The following is a 27,500-nucleotide window of genomic DNA, read 5'->3' as shown; positions in this document are numbered from 1 at the left end:
TCTGTACATTACACATCACTTGCTAGTTTACCCACGTGTACAGGGAAAAAGACAACCATTCCTGATGCCATCGCTTTAAAATCTGACCAGTGTGAAATGGTCGGCCAACTGAAGGTGCCACGGCCCACTACAGCATTTATATGCCCCCCAGATTTCTGTGCTTGACACCATTTTCCTATAGTCCAGCGCTTGAAGATACCCCCTGCATGTAACAAGTTGGTAGCAAGTAGGGCGATATAATGGAGCCCACGTTTGCAGCATTTAGTGAAGGCTGGTTAATAAATTGCATGCAAATGGGCTACAGAATGCACTTGTAAGTGAAGAGGTGGCACACGGGCAGGACACAATAGTAAAAATCTTTTAAAGGGGAACTATCGTGAGAATGAATATTTAATATTCAGCATACTGAAATAAGTATCCTAAATTTAATCAAATAGTCGACACTGTTTCTGAAATAATCAAATTTATCGTCACTATTCCTCTCTCAGCATCTGTTTCCCTTCATTCTCTCTTCATGCAGGAGTTGGGTGTCAGATAATCATTGACAGTTAGATCCAATATATATCTTATAGGGTGGGCTGCTTTTGTCTAGAAGATGTATTAAGGTGGCCATACACATAAAAGCTGCCGACAGACTGTCAGCAGCTTATTGGCCCGTTTGTGGGGCCCTCCAACGGGCTTCCCCGATAGATATCTGGCCGAATGTCGGCCAGATGTTGATCGGGCAGGGTTAAAAATTCCATTGGATCGCAGCCGTATCTGTTTGTAGATGCAGTCCCGCAATTCGATCGCCTGCATTGGTAGCATTATAATCCGATCGTTCAGCCCTAGGGCCCACAGATCAACCGGATATCGCCCACCTCAATGTGGGCATACTGGGGAGAGATTTGTTTGTTTGGCAACATGGATCTCTCCAAGTATGGCCAGCGTTAGAGCTCACTATTAAAATCCTGTCTCTCTACATGCAGAATTTGTGCAAAAGGCAGTGCATTTTGTTTGTACAGGAATCCGTTATTTGAGTGACCTCTAATACATCGGCTAGGAAAGGAAGAGAGGAGAGAGGAATAGTGAACGTAAACTTGACTATTTCAGAAACAATGCAGAATATTTAATTGATTGTATTTAGATCTCACTGATCTAACATGCTGATGCTTATATTACATTTAGATTTTAGCCCTGGACCTAGCAATGGTAAATGATTCTGCGTTTAGATTATTTTGTAAAATGGTACAAAATGCTTTCAATCCCAAAAGAAGTGTAAAGTCTTTCCCTACTGCTTTTTTTTAAGCCCCCCCCCATGGTTACCTTATTTTCCTGTTTGTATTTGTTATAATGTAACAGCCCCTGCAACAAAAATACTTGCACTTTAGCATCTCTAGTGAATTTAGGAACAGGAGGAATCCTCAAATAAATAACCTCATTTCCACTCCTTCCACCTGAGCCTGAAACCACAGAGTTCTACAGGCTCGGGCTTTATTCCAACTGTTATTAACATTCCAACATGGGATATTCCTGTACAAGCCCCCAGTGTTCCCCCAAAATGCTCTGTTTATTATTAAAGCAGTGCATCTGGCCAGGCAGCCGCCTCCTGGGAGTCTTGTTTCAATTTCTACGCTAGTCCGTTAAACTGCAAGTCCCTGCAGAGACTTCACTGGAATATGCTCACACAGTTCTTTTGTAGCTCCTTGTTGTTCATAGGAAATCTGCCCTAGTAGGGTCTCGGTCAGGTCCGGACTGAGAATTAAAATAGGCCCTGGCATTTTCGGGTACACCGAGGCCCAATCAGCCCACATAGAGGCCCAAACAGCCCCCCACCAGCCCACTAAATACTGACTTTCTATGGCACCTTATAGCATTCCCTCTGGCATTTGCCAGAACCCACAGTCCGGGCCTGGTCTCTGTTCCCATAATCCAATACAAATTTGAAAAAAAAAGGTGACAAATATATGCCCATTTTATTTCACCGTAACTTGGTGTGACCGTAGTGTAAACTGAGCAGAAACTGTCAGGAGACGCTTCCCATCTCAGTAAATGAAACGTTTGCCATTCTGTCCAACCCCCTCCCAGACAGAACAGCAGAGGTTGTGTAAAAACTGCTAATAAAAAAAAATATCAAAATTGCAGTGCTCAGAATACCGACCCCTTTGCATGAAATAAAACCCATTGGCTAGCACTCTGTCACATGGGCTTGTGGAAGACTTAAGGTGGCAATAGATGCACCGATACTATCATGTGAAATTAATTTTCGTACGATATTCGCTGCGTGTATGGAAGAAGATGAGTCGACCGATATCGGCAGAAGACTTGGATATGGGTCGGCTTGTTGATTGGCCCAGGCGGAAAATTTTGATTGATCGTTTCCAAAGGCATCGGCCACATCGTCAGATACAAGTAGAATTCTATTGTTTCTATCTGTAAATCTGATCATTCAGCTCTACACGTGTGTAAAGATGTGGGATCTTTTTTTGGAAAAATCTTTTCCTGGAAAGATTGTTATTGTAAGTCTATGGCCACCTTTTGTCCCCAGGCCAGCGTCACAGTTTGGACACATACACTTGGGGTCTTTTATAAACACTGGGCAAATTTGCACCTGGGCAGTAACCCATAGCAACCAATCAGACATTAGATTTTTTCCAGCCAGTTGCGTGGCTATTTGAGGGAATTTGTCGTCCAGCAACAAATCTCTTCTTCGGGCGAATAATCTCCCCTGAAATGCCTTCCCACCAGCTAGAATGTGATTCGCCGGCGGGATGACACTCTGAGCACTTCGGTTTTCTGAAGTCGCCCAAAGTTTCCTCGTGGGGAAAGCGATCCGAGTGCCACCCCGCCAGCAATTTACATCCTAGCTGTCAGGAAGGCATTTCAGGGAGATTAGTCGCCCGAAGAAGAGATTTGTCGATGGGCGACTAATTTTGTTGAATAGCCACGTGTGTCACACCACTCTTATAGCCGTGAGGAGCTGCCTGTGTGGCCCCTGGTGTGTTGGCTGGCAGTGCAGTATGAGGTGGCAGTTGCATGCAAAGACAGAGATGTCTCTAATACTGTATCAAGTGTTTAATGTAAAGTTGGGCCCAATGTGCTCCTTAGTAGAAAGGGGCTGCAAGTGGATGACCTTGCACACAATCATATTCCTGTTCCCTCTGGCAACATTACATAGCAACTGGCTACAGTTAATCTCCCAGCATTTCCGGCGTGGCCATCTGCTTCCTTTCTGTGGCCGCTGTATTTTCCCTGTTCACCTGTCACAGCACTTGCCCCGAATTCTATCTTCCCCCTCATGCCAGCACTATATACAATTGTATGTTCAAATGTCATTTTACTGGTGATGTCAGGTATGATGTCAGCACTGTATACTGAGCATGATGTCTGCTCTGAAATAGCTGCTGTATGTCAGTGGGGCTGGAATAAAGACAGGGATAGTTACCTTTTAGTTAACTTTTAGTATGTTATAGAATGGCTAATTCCAAGCAGCTTTTCAATTGGCCTTTATTTTTTCTCATATATAGTTTTTGAATTATTTGCCGCCTTCTGACTTTTCAGCTTTCAAATAGGAGTCACTGACCCCATCTAAAAACCACTACGCATTAATTGTTATTGCTACTTTCTTACTCGTCTGTCTATTCAGTCCTCTCCTATTAATATTCCAGTCTCTTAAGCAAATCAGTGCATGGTCGCTAGGGTAATTTGGACCCTAGCAACCAGATTGCTAAAACTGCAAACTGGAGAGCTGCCGAATAAAAAGCTAAATAACTCAAAAGAAAATCAGAAATAATAAAAAAAATTAAAATCAATTGCATATTGTTTCATAATATCACTCTCTACATTCTACTAAAAGTTAATTTTAAGTTGAACAACCCCTTTAAGAAATGACAGCAGGTTAAAGTAAAAACATGCACAGATGGGGGTTGTTCGAGTAAGTACTGGTTGCTAAATAAGAATGGAGGATGATCTTCTATTTACAGAAAACCCATGATATTTTAGCTCCTGGCACTAACACAATTTTCCCTTCATTTTGGAATATATTCAATTTCGCAAGAATTTCATGTTAAGGGCAAAACTTTCCCAGATTTTGGCCACTGGCAACATTTAGTGCTGGAAGCAGGTGAGTTGTCTCCACCGTGTGGCCTGTAGAGAGCGGTACAGTTAAATGGCCAGGCCCATGCCCTCTCCTAGCTCTGGACTTGTCCCGCACGTAAATCCGGCTCAGAGAGTTTCAGCACAATCTGTGCGGCGCGTCCCAAGGAATTTCACATGTCTGACTTCATGAGGAAACATCAGAGAGTCGGTGCAATCAGGAAGCAGTAAATCTGCCCTGTGTGAGAGGGTTTAGCTTCAGTGTAAAAATAAAAAGTGGGTAAATAGATAGGCTGTGCAAAATAAAAAAAAATGTTTCTAATATAGTTAGTTAGCCAAAAATGTAATGTATAAAGGCTGGAGTGATTGGATGTCTAACATAATAGCCAGAACACTACTTCCTGCTTTTCAGCTCTCTAACTCTGAGTTAGTCAGTGATTTGAAGGGGGACCACATGGGACATAACTGTTCAGTGAGTTTGCAATTGATCGTCAGCATTCAGCTCAGATTCAAAAGCAACACATATGATCCATGTGCCCCCCTCAAGTCTCTGATTGGTTACTGCCTGGTAACCAATCAGTGGAGACCAAGAGAGCTGAAAAGCTATTATATTAGACATCCAGTCACACCAGCCTTTATGCATTACATTTTTGGCTAACTAACTATTTTAGAAACATTTTTTATTTTGCACAGTCTATCTATTTACCCAGTTTTTATTTTTATACTGAACTGTTCCTTTAAATAAAGTATGAGGCTATAGGAGTGTGTGCACTGAGCGGTAGTGTTCACTTGTAGATGGAAGCTGCCCTGCTGATTGCCTCAATGACTTTGCTGTGTGCTGGAGAATGCACTCTGTGTAGGGGCAATCAGTATGGAAGTTTTCATATGCAGGGAATGTATTCTGCTAATTGAAAGTTCTTACATGTGCTGGATGCTAATGGCTCCTCCTCTTTTCCAGGTTTGCAGTGATTGCTTTTGGTTGCGCCAGTTGTCCGAAGTTAACCTGCGGCCGAGACGGGTGTGGGACGGAGTTCTGCTATCACTGCAAACAGATCTGGCATCCAAACCAGACATGCGATGCTGCACGCCAAGAGCGAGCCCAGAGCTTGCGCCTGAGAACCATCCGCTCTTCTTCTATCAGTTACAGCCAGGAATCTGGGGCTGCAGGTATTGCTACTGATAATCCCTGTGCCTCCAGCAGTGGAGCAGCTCCTTGTGTTGGGAACTCCATGTGGAGCCTTTACACACTATAATGAGTCCACCTGCTGCTTATTATACCCAACAATCAAACACCTCATTGTTTCTCTCCTCAAATGAAATGAAGCTGCTCTTGTAAGAGATCGGGAGTTCCTGTTAGGATATAGGGGGAGCCAGGAATCCTGCCCAGAACTGTTTGTACTGATAATTCATATGTGGGCTCTGACTTCATTGCTTCACTAGTAGACTATACGGCCTCTGAAGTTAATCAGGTCCCTCTCATGGGATAAGGCCCTATTTGCATGTCCCACCAGGGAACCTGTATAACCTGTATTTCTAGGAACGTTCCCCGCACTGCCTCAGCTTGATAATAGAATGCATCCAATCCTCCACGGGTACACCGCTATCCCGATATATACTTCAAAATTTCCAAGAATGAGGAGAGCACTCATAGATAGCAATTTATGATGTGATGTGTTTATTCAGGCTATTACACGACATGTTTCGGATCCATGTTGATCCTTTATCAAGTGTGGTTGATAAAGGATCAACATGGATCCGAAACATGTCGTGTAATAGCCTGAATAAACACATCACAGCATAAATTGCTATCTATGAGTGCTCTCCTCATTCTTGGAAATTTTGAACCCGTATAACCATAACCTTGTTTAGTAGAAGTGTCCGTGTCTGCTTCTTCTGCACGCAGGTCAATAATAAAGCTTTCTCTTACAGGAATAGTTCATTGTGAAAATAAAAACTGGCTAGGCTGTGCAAAATATAAAATGTTTCTAATATAGTTAGTTAGCCAAATATATAATGTATAAAGGCTGGAGTGACTGGATGTCTAACATAATAGCCAGAACACTACTTCCTGCTTTTCAGCTCTCTAACTCTGAGTTAGTCAGTGACTTTAAGGGAGACCACATGGGATATAATTGTTCAGTGAGTTTGCAATCGATCCTCAGCATTCAGCTCAGATTCAAAAGCAACAGTTATGGCCCATGTGCCCCCCCCTCAAGTCACTGATTGGTTACTGCCTGGTAACCAATCAGTGGAGACCAAGAGAGCTGAAAAGCAGGAAGTAGTGTTCTGGCTGTTATGTTAGACATCCAGTCACTCCAGCCTTTATACATTACATTTTTGCCTAACTAACTATATTAGAAACATTTTTTATTTTGTCCATACAAAATAATTACCCAGTTTTTATTTTTACACTGAACTGTTCCTTTAAAGTAACATAAGCAGCTCTCTCTCTCTCAAGGGGGGTTTGGTTACAGTTTCACAACAATTGCTATGAAATATGGCAAAGGGAATCTTCTTATAGACCTTCAATGAGCCAGCTGCATGGTGTAGAAGGGCCCAGTGTTGCATATAAATTGCCCTTTATACAAGTTTATGTCTGTGATTTATAGGAGGCCACTTTATCAAGCTCTGGGACTTTTGCTTTGTCAGTTCCTTATGCACATGGCTTCCCATTGCCTTCAGCAGATCAGAACTGACTCTATGGAGATACTTCCTTAGTGTGTGGATTTTTGTAGGAATACTGGCCAGGAGCCCAGTGTGCTAACAAAACTTGGTAATGGGATCTGCCATCCTCAAGCCCTTCCGCTGACATGTGACCCTGCAGTAGGATTCAGTGATACAGAGCCCATTCACCTTGTACAGAGGAGAGATTGGCACATTAATGCAGCATCTTCCTCCAGCCGGAGCTTTGTATTTCCACTTATTGCTGTCAGCAGCCATCTTTCTGGCCTGCAGGGTTTTCTATAGACCCAGCTGAGCAGTAATAATAACAAATCCATATTGATGATGATACATAGAGCAACACCCATTCAATGTGTTCCTATATGTATAGTGTTGCCGCTTACACTGACTGTTGTGTTGTTTGTGCCCAGCGGATGATATAAAGCCGTGCCCTCGCTGTGCCGCCTATATCATAAAGATGAACGACGGGAGCTGTAACCACATGACGTGCGCAGTGTGCGGCTGTGAGTTCTGCTGGCTCTGCATGAAGGAAATCTCCGACCTACATTATCTCAGGTAGGCATTAGCCACGTTACTTGTGTTGTACCATTGTCTTTTTATCAGCCGCTCCCAGTCGGATTTGGGGCAGGAATCAGGAGCGTGTGCATGTGACCGGCGTAGGCTGAGACTGTTTCGCCCACAATCCCCTGCCTCGTGAACAGGATTAAGTATGAGGACAATCTGTCCGTTGACTCATGTAAGCCACCTCTTTACGGCTCATTCACAAAAGCAACTCTGTCAGACGGCTTTCAGATTTGTGAAAAACTAATCTGATTGCATTATATTTACATTTTCCTTGAATTCAGTCAGGAAAAGGGGATAAAGGTGAAATCTAAACATCAGTCAGTCGTGTGCAATAACCAAGCAAGATCTGTTATTCTGCAATAAAGGTCCCCATAGACACAAAGATTTAAGGTGGCCATACACAGAGAGATCCGCTCGTTTGGCGATGTCGCCAAGCAAGAGGATCTCTCCCCGATACGCCCACCTTGAGGTGGGCAATATCTGGCTGATCCGATTGTGGGCCCTAGGGCTCAACGATTGAATCCTAACGATGGGTAACGGGGGGCCGTATCGCGGGACCGCATCAACAAACAGATGCGGCCGCGATCCGACTGGATTTTTAGTCCCGTCCGATTGACATCTGGCTGACTTTCGGCCAGATATCGATGGGGGAAGCCCGTCGGAGGGCCCCATACACGGACCAATAAGTTGCCGACTTGATCTGTCGGCAGCTTTTATCGGCCTGTGTATGGCCCCCTTTACTTTGGTGAACGATTGATTTTAGCGAAATCCGAACAATCCGTCAAATTATCGTGCGGTTAGTGGGATTCGAACGATAGTACATCTTACAATTTTTCGTCAGACATCTGTCAGAAAATTGATCGGCCAGGTTAAAAAAAAATTATCGGTCCCAGTGCAATCTATCTATGTTTGCAGGGCCAAGCAGGCAGCTCCTCTCCATTTTCCTGGCAATATCGCTTGTAATGGTCTTTTTAGTTGATGGGACAAATCGTACATTTAAACGATCGTTTTATGATAATCCTGGTCTCAAGATAACAAAAAGATCTTTTAAAAAATCTTTACAACCATGGCCAGCTTTAGCCAGCAGTTTGTACAGGATGTGTAGCACGCAGACTGTAGAGTCTAGTCTAGTTCCAACACCCTCCTTGGCCTTTAATCTTTGCAAATAATCTGTAACTGGTCATATTGCAATTTGATCCCCTTCCTCTAATTGGCTTTGATACTTTTAGGGCTCTGATGGATCCCACTGATTGGACTAGCAGTTGGGTGACAGTCATGGGTCCATGGGTAGCTGCTTCTCTTGATTTGTTATTGATTCTCAGTGTCTTGTGCTTTCTCAGCCCTTCCGGATGCACATTTTGGGGGAAGAAGCCCTGGAGCAGAAAGAAAAAGATCCTGTGGCAACTGGGAACCCTGGTGGGGGCACCTGTGGGCATAGCGCTGATAGCTGGAATTGCCATTCCTGCCATGATAATTGGCATCCCTGTATACGTGGGGAGAAAGGTAAGGCACCCATAGGATTAGCATTTTCCCAAATTATCACTGGCACATAATGGGCTATTGCTTAGCACACAGGCCAGTTTCCCGTGTATCTGACAAGCCAAACGTTTGACTCATATGGGGAAATGGATGTGGGTGGCTAAGAAACTCCTGTTCCAGTGCGTAAAGGAACAGTAACACCAAAAAATGAGTGTTTTAAAGGAATAAAAATATAATGTAGTTTTTTCCCTGCACTGGTATATCTGATGTGTTTGCTTCAGAAACTCTACTATATAGTTTATATAAACAAGCTGCTGTGTAGCCATGGGGGCAGCCATTCAAGCACAGGATACACAGTAGATAACAGATACGTTCTGAAGAATCCCATTGTATACTACAGAGTTTATCTATTATGTGCTGTGTCCCCTGTGTTTGTAAAAGTGCCAGTGCAGGAAACACTACATTATATTTTCATTTAAAACACTTAATTTTTTGGTGTTACTGTTCCTTTAAACAAGAAAAGTAAAGGAGTTCTGGGAGCGGTCATTGCTCATAACTGATGTGTCCAGTTTATTACTTCATGTAACTTCACCTTATTGTTTCCTGTAACTGTGAAGCACAAACAGGTGCGGTGAACTTGCTGTGATTCTGTAAATTACCCACAAGCCTCTTTCTAAAAGTGAATAGCCCCCCCCCCACCCTTCCTTGGGTAATGGGATCTGCCATTCTCAAGCCCTAGTTTCCAGTTGTTGGTGACAATTGACTGGAAGGTTCCACCAACATTAGCAAGGACTCTGGTTGTGGGATGAATAACCAGCCTGACTATAACATCTGTGTATATTAATGGCATTAAATACCTTATCACACAGATTCACAATCGTTATGAAGGCAAAGACATTTCAAAGCACAAGAGGAATCTGGCCATCGCTGGTGGTGTCACCTTGTCTGTCATTGTGTCGCCAGTTGTGGCAGCGGTAACTGTCGGTAAGTGTGAGCTCCATGCTCATAGATCAGTCATCCCATCCAGTGGCTCCGAGAAACATGGCACTCACCAACCCCTTGGATGTTGCTCCCAGCGGCCTCAAAGCAGGTGCTTTTTTTTAATTCCAGGCTTGGAGGCAAGTTTTTTTTGTATAAAAACCAGGTGCACTGCCAAACAGAACCTCATTGGCTTAGGGTTGCCACCCGACCGGTATTTTACCGGCCTAGCAGGTAAAACACTTGCCAGGGCCGGTAGTACAAATTTACCAGCAATGTAGTTGCTGAAAAATTTGTAATACCCTTTAAATAAAGCCCCTGGCCGGCCCCAAATTCGCTCAAAACTTACCTTTTTTTCTGGCCATTGCGCAACATGGCTCAACCCCTTTTGCATCACAGTACATGGCTCTGCACCCTTTTGCATCACGACCGCCCCTTTTGTTCCCGCCCCCACCACTGGCCAGTAAAAACTTTCTAAAAAGATGGCAACCCTATATAGGCTGCCAGCCCACATATTGGCTACCAATAGCCAGTCATAGTCCATATTTGGCACTCCAGGAACTCTTTGCATGCCTTTGTAACTTTTTTTTACATTTGAATTTGGCTCACTGGTAAGAAAAGAAAAAAAAGGTTGGGGACCCTGTGATGGACATTAACTCGCATAGTTCTAAATGTGGATGTGGCCAGACCCAGTCACAGCTGCTGTAAAGTCACAATGTAGGCATCCCATAACAAATATCTGGTTATAATACTCTCTACTTTTGCTGTTACCAAGGTATCGGCGTTCCGATTATGTTGGCCTATGTCTATGGAGTGGTGCCCATATCTCTTTGCCGAAGTGGCGGCTGCGGGGTGTCTGCTGGCAACGGCAAAGGAGTCCGGATTGAATTTGATGATGAGAATGATATCAATGTTGGTGGAACAAATACAGCTACAGGTGAGAGGGGCTGCCAGTCAGATTTTATTGCTGATGGGAAAACATGGAGTGTTGTACGTTGATGAACATGGGAAGGAATTGCATTAAAGGGGTGGTCCACCTTTAAGTTAACTTTTAGTATATTATAGAATGGCCAATTCCAAGCAACTTTTTATTGGTCTTCATTATTTATTTATTATAGTTATTGAATTGTTTGCCTTCTTATTCTGACTCTTTCCAACTTTCAAATAGGTGTCGCTGACCCCATTTAAAATGCTCTGTAAGGCTACATATGTATGGTTTTTGCTCATTTTTATTACTCCTCTTTCTATTCAGACCCTCCCCTATTTATATTAGCGACCAGACTGCTGAAATTGCAAACTGGAGAGCTGCTGAATAAAAAGCCAAATAACACAAAAACCACAAATCATAAAAAATAAAAACCAGTTGCAAATTGTCTCAGAATATCACTCGCTACATCATACTCAAGTTTGAACCACCCCTTTAATTTCCTTTGTGTTACAGGCGCATTCTGTATATTCAGATATCACAGTAGGGTTTTTTTCTTTTTTTCTTTTTTGGAAGATAAATAACAGTACTGGAAAATGTTGTAGCTTCTTCTGGTTGAGCAATAGCTGCTGGCAGAGGATGATGGGAGATGTAGTTCAACAGTAGCAGCTTTCTAGGAATATTGATCTAAAATTGGAAGCCTTAAAGTGGCAACTCCTGGCATGTGCTTTATAATGAGTGCGGGGGATCTGTCTGGGGTGATCAGATAAAGCTCAGGGAAAGAGAAATGCTTCAGACCCTTCTGTTCAAGCTAAAGGGAAATGATTTCATATCTGCACAAGCCAAAAGCTTTTCTGGGCACGGTGACAAATCCTATTTAACCCCCAAAAATGCTGAAAGCTGCAGTATCATCAGAACTAACGTCTGTGTCTGAACTGTTTGGGTTAATAGAAACGGTCACACATCCAATCCCAATGGAGCGAGGGCCCCATTCAGTCCACATAGGCTGCAGTGGGATCAGTTTTTTATCCTGAGGGTTAAATGATCAGTCCTGTCCTATTTGCTGAGCCAGTCGAGGGATATGGGCAGCCATTGTGTTTCAGACAAATACAAGATTCCCTATAGAAATGTTACCCATTACAGCTTGTCCTGCACTCTGTGTGTTTACGCGTTTGTCTGGAAACAGAATGTACAGGACATATTGCTCCGAGCTTCCAAGGCCGATACTCACTGCCAAATGCAGATTTTCCTCTCGTTATTTCCTGATGTGAAACCCCAGGCTTGCCCAGTACAGCCTGAGAAATAAAATCTCATAACCCTTTCCCTACCGAGCTACGGGTAGCTTTTTACTACCAGGTTACTCCGTATTCCACTGGTATTGACCACACACACGTGATCCATTCTGATGGTCAGCTCATTTGGCACAACACTGATCCCTGTGTGCTGAATCTGGTTAATAGCAGGGCATTGTAGTTCAGCAAGTCAGCAGTAAATAAGGGGCAAATTTATCAAGGGTCGAATTTTGAATTTGAAAGACTTCGAAATTCGAATTCAAAAAGACCAACCGAAGTTTTTTTTGCAGGTGAATAGTCCGTATTCGTTCTAATTCATCCGAATTCAAATCGGACGAATTGAACTAATAGCGCATACGAATCGTGGTTTTTCCAAAAAAGCCCTTTGATTTTTCAAAGTCCACCAATTGACTCCAGGAGGTCCCCCATAGGCTAAAACAGCAATTCGGCAGGTTTTAGATGGTGAATGGTCGAAGTCAAACTTTTTAAGTGATGGTACATGATACATTAGCTCGAAATTTGATTTCTTTTTCAATTAGATTTTTCACTTCAACCTTTGATAAATCTGCCCCTACTCACTTTTACTCTGTGTTGTTTAGATGCCACGTCAGTTGCTGAAGCGCATAACAACCCCAGCATCGGAGAAGGAAGTGTAGGAGGGATGACGGGCAGCTTGAGCGCCAGTGGGAGTCACATGGATAGAATTGGAGCAATCCGGGATAATCTGAGTGAAACTGCCAGCACCATGGCACTGGCTGGAGCCAGCATCACTGGAAGCCTGTCCGGAAGTGCTATGGTGAATTGCTTCAATAGGTAAGAAGCGGAAATTTCGCTGTATAATCCGTATAACGTATGTACAGCCAGCCGCTTATAATGAAGCTGCCATGTCACCACAGCTAAGGATTCCAATTGTGTTCAATGACTGACCAATGGGCAAACACCTGTACATCTTGACTATTGTCCCCAAGCACTGGGGCACCCAGGATAGCACAGGTTAAAGCAGGGGTGCCCAAAAGGTACATCGGGATCTACCAGTAGACCTTTAGCTGGTGATGAGTAGATCTCAAGACACTGTCAATAAACAGCTTGTCTGAAATTGTTGCTTGTTAAATATATCAATATACAGTTTCCCATAAGTCAGTATTAAAGTAATATTTTCCATGGAACAGAATACTGCTTTCATGGATGTCGATTATAATGGGACAACATAACTAAAAGTAGACCTCCCACTAGTAAATTATGGGCACTCCTGGGTTAAAGGGACACTGTCATGAGAATTTTATTTTTTCTTCAAAACATATCGGTTAATAGTGCTGCTCCAGCAGAATTCTGCACTGAAATCCATTTCTCAAAAGAGCAAACACATTTTTTTAGATTTAATTTTGAAATCCGACATGGGGCTAGACATATTGTCAGTTTCCCAGTTGCCCCCAGTCATGTGACTTGCACTCTGATAAACTTCAGTCACGCTTTACTGCTGTTCTGCAAGTTGGAGTGATATCACCCCCCTCCCCAGCAGCCTAACAACAGAACAATGGGAAGGTAACCAGATAGCAGCTCCCTAAATGTCCCCTTAGACGCAAAGTTCTTTTATGGGTGAACGATCGATTTCAGTGCAATCCATCAAATTATCGTGAAGTTAGGGGGAATCTAATGATCGTACATCTTACGATTTTTCGTCCGACATATGTCAGAAAATTGATCGGCCGGGTTAAAAACTTTTTATCGGCCCCAGTGCAGTCTATCTATGTTTGCAAGGCCAAGCAGGCAGCTACCCTCAGTTTTGCTGGCAATATCGCCTGAAATGGTGATGGACAAATCGTACATTTAAACGATCATTTCGAGATAATCTTGGTCTCACGATAACGAAAGATCTTTTTAAATTTTAAAATCTATAGCCAGCTTAACACAAGATAACAGCTGCCTGGTAGATCTAAGAACAACACTCAATAGTAAAATCCAGGTCCCACTGATACACATTCAGTTACATTGAGTAGGAGAAACAACAGCCTGCCAGAAAGCAGTTCCATCCTAAAGTACTGGCTCTTTCTGAAAGCACATGACCAGACAAAATAACCTGAGATGCACCTACACACCAATATTACAACTAAAAAAATACACCTGCTGGTTCAGGAATGAAATTTTATATTGTAGAGTGAATTATTTGCAGTGTAAACAGTGTAATTTAGAAATAAATTAAAAGGTTGACCCTAAAACACAGCTAGAATGGCAAAGATTAACCAAGAGCTGGGAAGGGATTTTCTGTACAAAGGTTTTATGTAAGTGGCTTTATAACCCGCTATGGAGTCTGTAGCCTCAGCCTAATGATGTGCTGTGACCAGTCATTGCCCAGTGCTCTGCTTTGTGCTGGAGACTCTCATCCCAGTGATTAGTCCCCTTTCTCTCCTACACTGTCTGACTCCTCTTTATGTAACAGGTATGTGATTGTTTTGTAGTGATGGGATGTGTTAGAAAAGCTCCAGCACCCCATAGAAACACATATAACTCAGTGACATGTCCATCACACCTAAACATCTCCTTCCTCACAGGCTGGAAGTACAAGCAGATGTGCAGAAGGAAAGATACAGTCTGAGCGGAGAATCTGGAACAGTCAGCTTAGGAACAATGAGTGATAACGCCAGCACCAAGGCAATGGCTGGCTCCATACTGAATTCCTACATGCCTCTGGACAGGTAAATAGATACAGATGCTTTGTTTTCATTTGTCTTATGCCTCTGCCAGTAGAGGATGCTGGGAGTTGTACTTTTGCAACTGCTTCAGAGAAACCTTTTACATACAGCCAATTAGGTCGTTTCAGCTATTGCTCCCAGCAGCCCTTTTTCTTCTATAGCTCTGCCTTGTTCCTGTACAGAATCTCCCGCAGCCATTCTTCCTGATAGTTCCGTACTATTTCACATGCTAAATCTTGGCTTTTTCTCTTCCCAGGGATAGCACCAGTATGGAGGTGCAGGTGGACATTGAGTCTAAGCCAATCAAATTCAGGCACAACAGCGGCAGCAGCAGTGTTGATGATGGCGGTGCAGCAAGTCACAGTAATGGCGGCGGCTCTGCAGTTTGTCTAACCGAGAGCAAGAGCAGCACAAGCAAATGGTCCAAAGAAGCCGCGACGGGTAAAAAATGTAAAGGGAAAGTGAGGAAAAAGAGCAGCAAGAAGATAAACGAGACGAGAGAAGATATGGACGCTCAGCTCCTGGAAAAGCAAAGCACCAATTCCAGCGAGTTTGACTCGCCGTCATTAAGTGACAGTATCCCGTCAGTCGCTGACTCCCACTGCAGCCATTTCTCCGAATTCAGCTGCTCCGACATGGAAAGCATGAAAACATCTTGTAGCCATGGCTCCAACGACTACCACTTTCGCTTCACCACCGTCAGCCCCCTCCCTGAGGTAGAGAACGACCGCCTGGAGAACTCTCCTCACCCAGCTGCAATGGTTACGGATGTCTCCCCGCTGAGTTATATAGCGGAAGAGAACCCGTCTCACAATGTATCACACAGACAGGACGAGACCGGGGAAACGCAAGTGCAGAGTGCAATCCAGACGGACATCTAGAGCTCTCACTGCTGCAATACTTCTCACCACTAGCCCTGCTCACACCCAAAGCTTCGACTCGACTGCAGAGTCATCTAACGGAGCATCGGACTATATCAGGCACCTCCCACTGTTCTGCTTCTTGCAATGCAGTTTTATTGAAGGACAGAAAGGTCCCTTTATTCCAAATTCTGCACCTGGAACTAACACCTAGTATGGAGGACGTAGTTCTATTGATGACTCGTCCATATGCACGGAGAGCTTTCCTTCTAAATTCAGTCGTTCACGCTGGATTTAACTTCATTCCATGGTATAATGTTATGTTTTTAATCAATTGCTACTAGAGGGTTATGCAACGTACACGAAACGCGTCAGGAGGCAAACAGCCCTACGGAGGAGCAGGGTTGGGGCGATTACATTGATTTTGCACAACTTGCTGAAAGGGCAACTGGGAAAAAAGAAGTTTTACCAAGTTCCGGCATGACTTGGGCTCACTGTGTTCAGTATCATCAGAGTGACATCCACTCGACAACATTCTAGCAGGACAAACTGTCACCTTTGGGATAAGACCACCCTCTGTTGATTATCGGTGCCTTTAACAAAGACTGGGGTTTAAGTGCCTGGTCCTTTGAGAGTTTATTCTTACTGCTGGTTTTCCTTGAAGTCCTCCTGAGGGCTGGGGCACTGGGCAGATCAATGACTGTGCTAGAATATAGATAATACAACTGTATCAGCCTACCAAAGACTCACTCAGGCTTCAGAGGAAATATAATAATATAATGACATCTTTCTCCCCCCCCCCCCCCCCCGCAAATGACTTCTCCAATAGTAATACAAAGCACAGTGCAGATCGCCCGTCCACTGATTTGTTGGCGGATAAGAAATCATTTGCTTTTCGCTTACACGAGTAACTGCTAATATGGATGGGGTCGGAACACCAGGACTGGTCGACTTTGCAGTGGGTTTCCCCTTTAACAATGCAAAAAACAAACATTGTCGCTATGGAAACAGCCTTGTCCTGTTCCTTCAGTCTTGCCAAGATGGTGCTACTTGAATGTTCCGGAGTGTGACTGAAAGTCAATTGCCATGTTCCACAGGCCTAACCGTGATTCTTCTTACCAGTTTAACCGCTTATAACACTAGTGCCAGACCTATTGGACAGAGCTTGTTCTCGTATTTGTAAATTTGTTTGCAATATTTTGCTGAATAATAGGCGTGTATACTGCATACCCGAATAAATGTCTAAAAGTGCTTCGTTTGCCCTGTCGCTGCATTATGTTCTAGTTACCTCTGGACCAGGCCCTTCTGCTAGAGGAATAAATTATGTGAGTGGTGGAAGCAAGGTAAGGCCCTTCAGCAGAGATATCATTCCTGTTCTTCTCTCCTTAGATTTGTCTGCTTTCCCTTCCCATATTCTCTCCTTAGATTTGTCTGCTTTCCCTTCCCATATTCTCTCCTTAGATTTGTCTGCTTTCCCTTCCCGTTCTTCACTCCTTAGATTTGTCTGCTTTCCCTTCCCGTTCTTCTCTCCTTAGATTTGTCTGCTTTCCCTTCCCGTTCTTCTCTCCTTAGGTTTGTCTGCTTTCCCTTCCCGGTTTTCTCTCCCTAGATTTGTCTGCTTTCCCTTCCCGTTCTTCACTCCTTAGATTTGTCTGCTTTCCCTTCCCGTTCTTCTCTCCTTAGATTTGTCTGCTTTCCCTTCCCGTTCTTCACTCCTTAGATTTGTCTGCTTTCCCTTCCCGTTCTTCTCTCCTTAGATTTGTCTGCTTTCCCTTCCCGTTCTTCTCTCCTTAGATTTGTCTGCTTTCCATTCCCGTTCTTCACTCCTTAGATTTGTCTGCTTTCCCTTCCCGTTCTTCTCTCCTTAGGTTTGTCTGCTTTCCCTTCCCGGTCTTCTCTCCTTAGATTTGTCTGCTTTCCCTTCTCTCCTTAGATTTGTCTGGCTTCCCTTCCCGTTCTTCTCTCCTTAGATTTGTCTGCTTTCCCTTCTCTCCTTAGATTTGTCTGCTTTCCCTTCTCTCCTTAGATTTGTCTGGCTTCCCTTTCCATTCTTCTCTCCTTAGATTTGTCTGCTTTCCCTTCCCATCTTCTCTCCTTAGATTTGTCTGCTTTCCCTTCTCTCCTCAGATTTGTCTGCTTTCCCTTCCCGTTCTTCTCTCCTCAGATTTGTCTGCTTTCCCTTCCCGTTCTTCTCTCCTCAGAATTGTCTGCTTTCCCTTCCCATATTCTCTCCTTAGATTTGTCTGCTTTCCCTTCCCGTTCTTCTTCTCTCCTTAGATTTGTCTGCTTTCCCATCAATCAGACCTGGTGCCCAACCTTTGCCTCTTTGTCTGATCACCCACACTGGGCAGGCATTTACTTCATCAGCGCTGTGCTGTACTCTGCAACATACTCACATCATTATTGTATTGATCAGTGTCCCTATCAGTAAGGACTTGCCCAGTTACACAGCAGTTGCCCCTAAAGACACATAGAGTAGGAGTAGATTTGTTGGATCAAGTACAAGCTACAGAGAAAAAGGAAATAATTTTTAAAAATGTGGATTATTTGGATAAAATGGGGTCTATGGGAGTAATGGGTTTCCGGATACCGGGTTCCATACCTGTACTACTTAAACCCCCAGTCAGTATCGCTAGTGAAGTGGAACTGGCAGCCCCTAAAAATGATCAGCTTTTTTGAGACCCCCAATCTAACACAGATATAAGATTGGCCTGACAGCCCCAGAATGAAAAGAAAAGATTTGCAGGTGATTCTTGAGTACAAAATGCTAATGTGTCACTGTATGTAGTACATATTAGACTGGTCCTGATTCCTGTCTCCTGCTCTGTTCTGCCTTCCCTCCCTGTGTGTGTCATACTTTGGTATTTGTTCTGGGGGTTTGTTAGCAATTGAAAATTATTGTTAGTGGCCCCTAAGGTGTTTAATCATATGCTGGGGATACTGTATTATACACAGGGGAGGAGGAGGCTTATGGATTTATGGGTATGTCTTAATATGACTTTTTTTTTCACATATGAGTGACATCTTTGCCAGGACAGGCACAAGGTAGTTTGGCACCCTAGGCAAGAGCTTCAATCAGTTCCTCCGTCCTGTATTACCATTTACTCCTTACATGATGGTTTTTAAATAAAGAGAGCAAGAAAATGTACAACACTTTTTCATTTATATTACTGCTCCCTGTACCTATACCAGCAAGCGCAGCAGCCATCCATCATACAGCCCTCCTGCAGCCATTATATTGCCCCCAATCTTTACCTGTGTCAGCAGCAGCCAACAATAAATCTGATCACATCATATTGCCCCCAAGTATTTATATACCTGTGCCAGCGCCCAGCAGCAACAGCAAACATATGGGCCACAAATCTGTACCTGGCTGTGCCAGCAGGAAGCTTCACACTTTCACAGTAATAGAAAGAAAGTCTTCAGTTCAGTGCAACTGTGCAGGGCTGAGAGCAGCAAGAGCCACACCAAGCAGCCCCCCAGCTCTCTGCCTCTCTCATCCAACACATCAGTGACATCATTGACGCGTATGCGTACATAGTGGTGCACCGCACAGAAGGAGCTATTACTTGCCGGCAAGAGGGAGAAGGAGATGGATTCCACCCAACTGGGTGACCATAATTACTGAAACAAATTATTAAATAAATGCTTGAAAAAAGGGCGCCCCTCAATGATGGCGCCCTAGACAGCCGCCTACTCTGCCTACCCCTAGTTCCAGCCCTGATCCCTGCAGTGAGCACCAACCATTTGGTTTTTTGGTGTGCTGTTAATGTGGACATGGTCTTGAGGAAACATGGGTGTGGTTTAAAGTGGGTGTGGTCTAAAAACAGGGAGTGGCTAACGCTGGCTTCCGTTATCGGCCCTCCACCATGTAGATTGGAAAAATTCCGGCCCTCGGTACCATAGAATTTGGACAGCACTGCTCTACCTGATAGAGAACCACCTGATATCTGTGAACTGTTACTTCTCTATTTCCTCCCATTTAACCCATTATGCAATTGTGCCCAATCTCCCAAAGAACCATAACCTGGTGTAACTCATGCCGCCTCCAGAGCTTCCCTATCAACCCTCTGCACTCGTACATTCCACCATCCTATCGACTTGTCTCATCCCCATGCAACCCTGTAATAATCTTTCTACTTCTCCTCTCCATGCTCTCTTTACTCATACTGCAAATTTTAGCAACTCATGTCTTCCCATTGCTCCACTTTTAACTCTCTTGCCTTAGCCAATTGCATGGCTGTCCCAAGATGAGAAAATCTGCATGACAACAGGAAACCGTTCAGAATGAATCCTTTATGTGCTCAGTTCTTGCTCATATTCCTTGTACTATTCCCCCCCCCCCCCCCCCCCCGAGTGAGGGGTGGTTTGTCCCCAGCAGGTCAGGAGTTCTCTCTCATTGCACTGACTTCTATGGAGATGTGGGGAAAAAAAGATTTGTAGAGCTGTGGCCACTAGAGGGTGCTCTTGCTCAATGTCAGACTGTGCTTCCTATTCCTTCATAGATATCAATGGGTACAAACCCAATTCTACCTTTCCCCCTTCCATGGGGAGACAGAATTAGAGAGGATCATTGAGCTGCACCAGGGTAAGTACTGGGTTAGTGGAAGGTTCCTAAGAGTAAATTACCCAAGATGAATTAAGGTGGCCATACACATAGACATCTGCTGCTTTTGCAGATCTCTCCCTGATGTGCCCACATTGTGGTTGGCGATATTTAGTTGATCCGATCATGGGCCATACGATTGGATCATAATTAAAGCAATACGGGCGGTCTGATTGCGGGACGGCATAAACGAACAGATGCGGTCCACGATCTGACGGGATTTTTACCCTGCCCGATCAACATCTGCCTGACTTTCGTCGGAAAGCCCCACACACTGTCCGTAAGCTGCCAACTCGGTCTGTCAGCAGCTTTTATTAGCCCATGACTGAATCCAGTTGCCTTTCTCCTAGGAGCCTATTTATCATGTAAACATTGGAGGAAAGCATCACCGGTGATGTTGTCCACAGCAACCAATCAGATCTTTTCTTTTGTTCGTAAACTTGTAGGTGACTGTTGAAATTGAATTGCTGATTGGTTGCTATGGGCAATATCACTGGCGATGCTTTCCTCCAATTTGTACCCAGCATTATTAATAGGCCCCTAGTAACAGAGTGACCCTGTTGGTCACATTGCTGATTTTTGCGTTTCAAGCATGCAATTGGTTAAAGGAACAGTAACATCAAAAAACGAAAGTGTTTTAAAGTAATAAAAATATAATGCAGTGTTGCCCTGCACTGGTAAAACTGATGTGTTTGCTTCAGAAACACTACTATTGTTTTTATATATAATCTGCTGTGTAGCAATGGGGGCAGCCATTCAAAGGAGAAAAGGCTCAGGTTACACATCAGATAAGCTCTGTAGAACATAATGGTGTTATCTGTTATCCACTATTTAACCTGTGCCATATAGACTTTTTTCAATTTCCGCCATTGCTACACAGCAGTTTGTTTATATGAACAATAGTAGTGTTTCTGAAGGCAGCAAACACATCAGTTTTACCAGTGCAGGGCAACACTGCATTATATTTTCATTACTTTAAAACACTTTAATTTTTTGGTGTTACTGTTCCTTTAACTACCGAGCACATTGGGTTCTTGACCGTAGCCCAGAGCACCGCCTGCTGGTCATTTCATTCTTGTGCTGTTGCTCTGCTTAGAAAATGAAGTTGGTGACGCCTCTCAGAGAAACATCACAAATCTTTCTCATCGACTTCATTTTCCATCACGTGGCAGAAATCAGCATCAGGTGGTTCTGTTTTTAGATTCATTATATTGGCAGTTGTTAATATCTTGGGAACAGAAAGAAAATGGAAATGGCAAAAAAGTACTTGGTTTGTTTAGCTTTTAACTTTTAGTAATTAGAGAATGTGCTATTCCTGGCAACTTTGCAAGTTCTCCATTATTTTTTTTATTTTTTTTTGTAATTTTTGCATTATCTGCCAAATGGAGGTCACTGACCCCGGCAACATGTTGCTCTGTGAGCTTACAATTTTATCATTATTGTTACTTTTTATTCCTTATTTTACAACTCATCTACTATTCATATTCCAGTCTCTCATTCAAGCCACTGCTTAGTTGCTATGGCAAACAACCCTAGCAACCAGATCGCTGCAGGAATTCGAAACTGGGGAATGGCTGAACAAAAAAAGCCAAATAACTAAAACCATAAAAAAAATTAAATCAAGTTGCAAATTGTCTCATATAATATCCATGTTGTGCTAAAAGTGAAAGGTGAACAGCCCCTTTAAAGGAGGAGGAAAGCTATCGAAGCAGTTTATTGCCAATAGATTAGCCACAATAGTGCAAGCTAGAACACTATATTCTGCAGAATGCTTTACCATACCTGAGTGAACAGCTCTAGAAGCTCTCTCTGATTGTTTATGATAGTAGCTGCCATATTAGCTTGGTGTGACATCACTTCCTGCCTGATTCTCTCCTTGCTCACTCATAGCTCTGGGCTCAGATTACAGCAGGGAGGGAGCAGCAAACTGAGCATGCTCAAGCCCTAGCCCTGTAGGTTTAAGCTGAAGGCAGTAAGTTTGATACAGAAGCCCATGTGTACAGAATAGAAGGTAAGAAATGTGCTGTTTCTTTTGACAGGGGACTCAGATCAGCATTACTTTGAGGGTTTACTGGTGTATTTATATAGACCTTTCTGATAAAGCTTACTTTTAGCTTTGCTTTCTCCTTTAAAGGAGTGAGTGCTCTGAGCAGTTTTACATGAATCCTTCTGGGGTCTGTTTAGCGGAGAATCCTGATTTCATCTGTACAAGTGGAACATACGGGGCCTGTCGTGACTACTGAACTGTACTAAATAAAGTTTTCAGGGTCCTACAATGATGGGGTACCCTCAGCTCTAACACCACCTCTGATAACCGGCAGTTTTTGGGTACCCTGCTGTATGACTGCATGCATCAGGCAAAGCACATTGTGTCCAATTGAAAGTCAAATTTATATAAAAGGATCAACCATCTAAAATGACATCACATTTTGTAGAGTTTTCTAAAACATTGAGTATCGCTCATTATCCCAACGGCAGATTGTTGTTACTGGACATGGTGTGACTTGATGCAGCTGAATGGAGATCCTGAAGGGCCAATCACAGTTCTATTTCCAAGAAACAGAGATCAGTGCCTCCCATGAGATACAGACACAAGCAGCTCATTACATATTGCGGAGGTAATTAATGCAATTAAGGGCAATGCTTTTTTCCCTCACCAGAAGGCTGTGCTCTCTCTAGTTCCCTGTGTGTTACGGATATTGCTACGGAGCAATAGGGGAAAGCCTAGATTTTATATACACAAAGGGCAGAATATTTGGGAGAATATATTCGTGTATGGGATCCGTTATCCAGAAACCCATTATGCAGAAAGCTCTGAATTACGAAAAGGCTCATCTCACATAGACTCCATTTTCTCCAAATGTTTAAAAATAATTTCCTTTCACTCTGTAATAATAAAACAGTAGCTTGTATTTGGTCCCAACTAAGATATAATTAATCCTTACTGGAAGCAAAACCAGCCTATTGAGTTTATAGAATGTTTACATGATTTTCTAGTAGACATAAGCGATGAAGATCCGAATTACATAAAGATCCCTTATCCGGAAAACCCCAGGTCCCGAGCATTCTGGATAACAGGTCCCATATAAAAGCACACGGCCTTCACTCTTGTACCTTTATTTAGTCATGGTGACTTATAACATTGGTGACTTATAACAGCCATATATTTTACAGTAGGGGTCCATTATTCCCTATATAATCAAGTGTTTTGTCTGTTACATGTATTTCCTATCTGACTATCAATGGGAGACTGTCACTACTATTTGTCAGACATAATTGTCGTACAGTCGCTGCCTGTCAATCAATGGCCCGAGCATCGTGTGATTCTTCTCTTTACAACTTTATATTAATCTGAATGGTTAGTTGCAGGTTGGAAGATTGGAATGGACATTAGTTTGTCCAATAGCCTAATATTAGGGATGCACCGAATCCAGGATTCTGCCTTTTTCAGCAGGATTCGGACGAATCCTTCTGCCAGGCAGGTCCGAATCCTAATTTGCGTATGCAAATTAGGGGCGGGAAATCTCGTGACTTTTTGTCACAAAACAAGGAAGTAAAAAATATTTTCCCCTTCCCACCCCTAATTTGCATATACAAATTAGGATTCGGTTCGGTATTCAGCCGAATCTTTCAAGAAGGATTCGGGGGTTCGGCCGAATCCAAAATAGGGGATTCGGTGCATCCCTACTAATAAACGGCACGTCTATGGACAGCTTTCCCTAGTTCTATGAGAATAGCAGCTCCGTTATCAGCAAATCCAGTAACAATGTGGATCTAATAACCCGCCCTGGGACCAGTTTCACAGCTTTTGTTGCATTTACAGGTTTGTGACTGTGTGACCTTATGATAAACCATTGTACCCACAAAAATGTCTTTCTCTGCGTGTGTTTGTCTGCAGTGTCCTCTGCCAAAAGCCAAAGCCAACCCCAAATGTCCAAACCATGACAAGTTATGTGAATGTTCCCATGAACACCGTTCTACTCCACTAATATAAGCGCAACACGTATATAAGCCAACATTGCTTCCGGTGTTGCACACACAGTGATAAGGATACTTGCCTCTGGGCTCAGTCAGACATTAGCCAGTCATAAAACACACACAGGGTTTTGCCTTAGTTCTAAAAATATTTAACACTGTCAATGTGATAAATACGTTGCAACAGAGATACAGGTGTCTCCTATGTGCTTAAAGGAGAACTAAGTAGCTAGACATGTTGTACATAATGGTTTTGTGCTTCTGTACCAGCCCAAGGCAACCACAGCCCTTTAGCAGTAAAGATCTGTGTCTCCAAAGATGCCCCAGTAGCTCCCCATATTCTTTTCTGCTGATTCACTGCACATGCTCTGTGCTGCTGTCACTTACTGAGCTTAGGGACACACTCACAATATACAGTACACATAGAATAGATATGTCACAATATAAGGCTGATTAGTAATTAATACAGATAATTACTACATGGCAGCACAGAAACCAGTGCAATTAGCATCAGAATTTAATAATCAGCCCTGTATCATCAGCTTATATTACAGACCAACCTCATTTTCTGCTGGATAATTAGTGACGAGCCCTAAGCTTAGCTTCTCAACAGCTGCTCAGAGCCCACTGAGCATGTGAGTGTCACAGACACTTTCCAAGATGGTGACCCCCTGTGACAAGTTTGAAGTCCTGGATCATTGCTGCTATTGACAAGCTGAAACTTTAGGCTGGTGCAATAAATTCAGTATATAAAATATGGCATGTCTAGCAATATTCATTTTTAGGGTTTAGTTCTCCTTTAAAGGGAAACTTTACCTCCAACATAAATATTATCATATTAAGTGACATATTAAAGAATCTTACCAAACTGGAATATATATTTAAGTAAATATTGCCCTTTTACATCTCTTGCCTTGAGCCACCATTTTGTGATGGTCTGTGTGCTGCCTCAGAGATCACCTGACCAGAAATACTGCAGCTCTAACTGTAACAGGAAGAAGTGTTGAAGCAAAAGACAGAACTGAAAAGTGGCAATTTTCTATTTCTGATTACCCAATGGCACATACTACCAAAAAAGTATATTATTATGAAAATGGTTTATTTACATGAAGCAGGGTTTTATATTTGATCTGTTTTATGCAATATCTTTTTATAGAGACCTACATTGTTCGGGGGATATAGTTTTCATTTAAGAAATAAAATATGTATTTAAATATAAAGATCATTATTTGGTCAAGCAGAAATATATACAGCGAATATTACAGCATCATGTCTACTAACAAACCAGCAGGGATGTATTCTCTGTAATACTATAAATAATAATAATTAATAATAAGTAAGTACACACAGTAGGTGCGGCTTCCCCTGGTTATGTACAGGGATAGTGAATGGTGGGAAAAGAAAGCAAAAGCTACTGGCTGTGCTCCCACAGGGGCCCCCATAGGAAACAAATACCCGTGTCTTGTCCCGTTTGCTCAGTACCTGTGATTCCTTTATGTCTAAATGAAACCAGTGACGGAATTAGAATAAATATTATAACAAATGAGAGCAGGTTGGTGCCCCATGTCTGGCCAAAGCCAGCGTTTCCCCACCCCCAACTGTACAAGGGAGCAAATGTGCAATGAAACATTCAGAGCTATTGATTGAAGTATTCAGGAGCCTCTGAAGAAAGCTGTACAGTCAATAAGACAATTTACTTGCCCTAATGAAATCCCTGCTGCAGAAATATAAACGACTGAGGCTAAACCCTTACCTGCTTTCTTCTCTGGGATTCAATGGAGCGCTACTCTTTTCAGGTTTGGTATATAATGTTGCTGACAAGTACAGTGTGTTGTCACTGGATGGAAATTGCATAGGGGATCTATTAAAGAACATTCGTGCGTGAATATTGCATATTGAATATAGTTCAGCCTTTCCTATTGCAGTGGAACCGTGCATAGAGATTCGGCGTGTTCCATGAACACAGAATTAAAGTTCATATTCCCTTGCGAGGCTCAGGACGGCCTCCCGCTCTGTCTCCCCGTTCTGGTTCTGTGCGAGGGAATCAAAGAGATCCCGAAATTCATCCTTTTCACTCTTGCTCAATAGCATGACCACGATCTGTAAGACAGAGACACAAAGCATTCGTTAGCAGGTAGAACCATTCAACTAGATTAGCTTCACATACTTTCTTATTGTGAAAGTACCACGCAGGTGGAATTAACCCTTATATGTCTGGGGATAAGTAATAATGAAATACGGCATATTACTGGTCAATAATAGTCTGCCTCCATCTTAAATATGGTATTTGCAACTTTCCAAATCTGTGGGCCCCACATTGCCCAGTGGCTAGCAGGTGCCAGCAAGTCTGTCTCCCCTTAGGGCTCTTACTGACGAGCGGTTGAAGCTGCGCTCCCCTGCGTTCCGTTTTTATGCGTTCAGCCGCAGGGGAGCACAGGAGTAGACGCATCCAGTTTTTTTCAATGGGGCGCGTGTAGGCGCCGAACGCAGGAAAAATGCAGCATGTTGCGTCTCAACCTGCGTTCGGCGCCTACACACGCCTGTGTGAGTACAGCCCCATTGAAAAAAGCTAAATGCGTCTATTCCTGCGCTCCCCTGCAAGGCTGAACGCAGAAAAACGGAACGCAGGGGAGCGCAGCTTCAACTGCTCGTCAGTAAGAGCCCTTACTCATTTCACCTTAATGCTTGAGGGTTGGATTAATAAATCAGAAGCTGGTGACATAAATATTAAAGGGGGAAAATCCGTCTTGTGGCCCTTCTGAAACTGTGGGTCCCTTAGTTATATTGGTAGCCAGATGGGTTGGACTAGGTTGCCAGAATATTGGTTAATCTCCAGTGGACAAGTCCTTTGTAGTATAATTCCCATGATTATTAGGGATGCACCGAATCCAGGATTTGGTTCGGGATTCTGCCTTTTTCAGCAGGATTCGGCCGAATCCTTCTGCCCAGCTGAACCAAATCCTAATTTGCCAATATCGATATCCGGCCGAATCTTTTGTGAAGGATTCTGCCGAATCCAAAATAGTGGATTCGGTGCATCCCTAATGAGTATATAGACCTGTTAGCCAGATTGTTTTACTTCTACTAGTTGTGACAGTAAGTCCACACATCAGGTTCTCTGAAGTGCTGGTCCAACCCTTGTAGTAAGGAAATTTGATGGTTAAAGGACATGTAAAGCCTACATTTTCCTACCATGTATATAAGTTGGACATATCTTCCCCACCCAAGCCACATCATTTGTACTGCATATACCCTCTCCATTTGCCAGCACCGTCATATTTTCCTAAAACAAATAGCAGCTTTCACCCGTGGCCATTTTCCCTGTGAAACATTGTCAGTAACATGGGACATGTATGCTGTAAAGTTCATGCAATG

General features: G+C 43.2%; 1 protein-coding gene and 1 pseudogene across 2 annotated transcripts in view; one reads left to right on the top strand and one right to left on the bottom strand.

The window, feature by feature from the left end:
- Window positions 1-16,795, top strand: part of rnf19a.L (ring finger protein 19A, RBR E3 ubiquitin protein ligase L homeolog) — a 61,088-nt gene extending 44,293 nt beyond the window's left edge. The window contains exons 3-10 of the mRNA XM_018268136.2: window positions 5,033-5,241; window positions 7,167-7,311; window positions 8,661-8,823; window positions 9,669-9,783; window positions 10,553-10,714; window positions 12,594-12,807; window positions 14,544-14,687; window positions 14,941-16,795. Of these exons, the coding sequence (XP_018123625.1) occupies window positions 5,033-5,241; window positions 7,167-7,311; window positions 8,661-8,823; window positions 9,669-9,783; window positions 10,553-10,714; window positions 12,594-12,807; window positions 14,544-14,687; window positions 14,941-15,565 (1,777 nt within the window). The 3' untranslated portion in view covers window positions 15,566-16,795. The remainder of the gene's footprint in view (window positions 1-5,032; window positions 5,242-7,166; window positions 7,312-8,660; window positions 8,824-9,668; window positions 9,784-10,552; window positions 10,715-12,593; window positions 12,808-14,543; window positions 14,688-14,940) is intronic.
- An 8,524-nt stretch (window positions 16,796-25,319) lies between these two features.
- LOC108718593 overlaps window positions 25,320-27,500 on the bottom strand; it is a 52,298-nt pseudogene continuing 50,117 nt past the window's right edge. The window contains exon 19 of the transcript XR_005961730.1: window positions 25,320-26,225. The product of XR_005961730.1 is annotated as a sperm-associated antigen 1-like (transcript). The remainder of the gene's footprint in view (window positions 26,226-27,500) is intronic.

This window comes from Xenopus laevis, chromosome 6L (assembly GCF_017654675.1).
Source record: "Xenopus laevis strain J_2021 chromosome 6L, Xenopus_laevis_v10.1, whole genome shotgun sequence".
In the NCBI taxonomy this organism is placed as follows: Eukaryota; Metazoa; Chordata; class Amphibia; order Anura; family Pipidae; genus Xenopus; species Xenopus laevis.
This window is presented reverse-complemented; position numbering and strand designations above follow the sequence as displayed.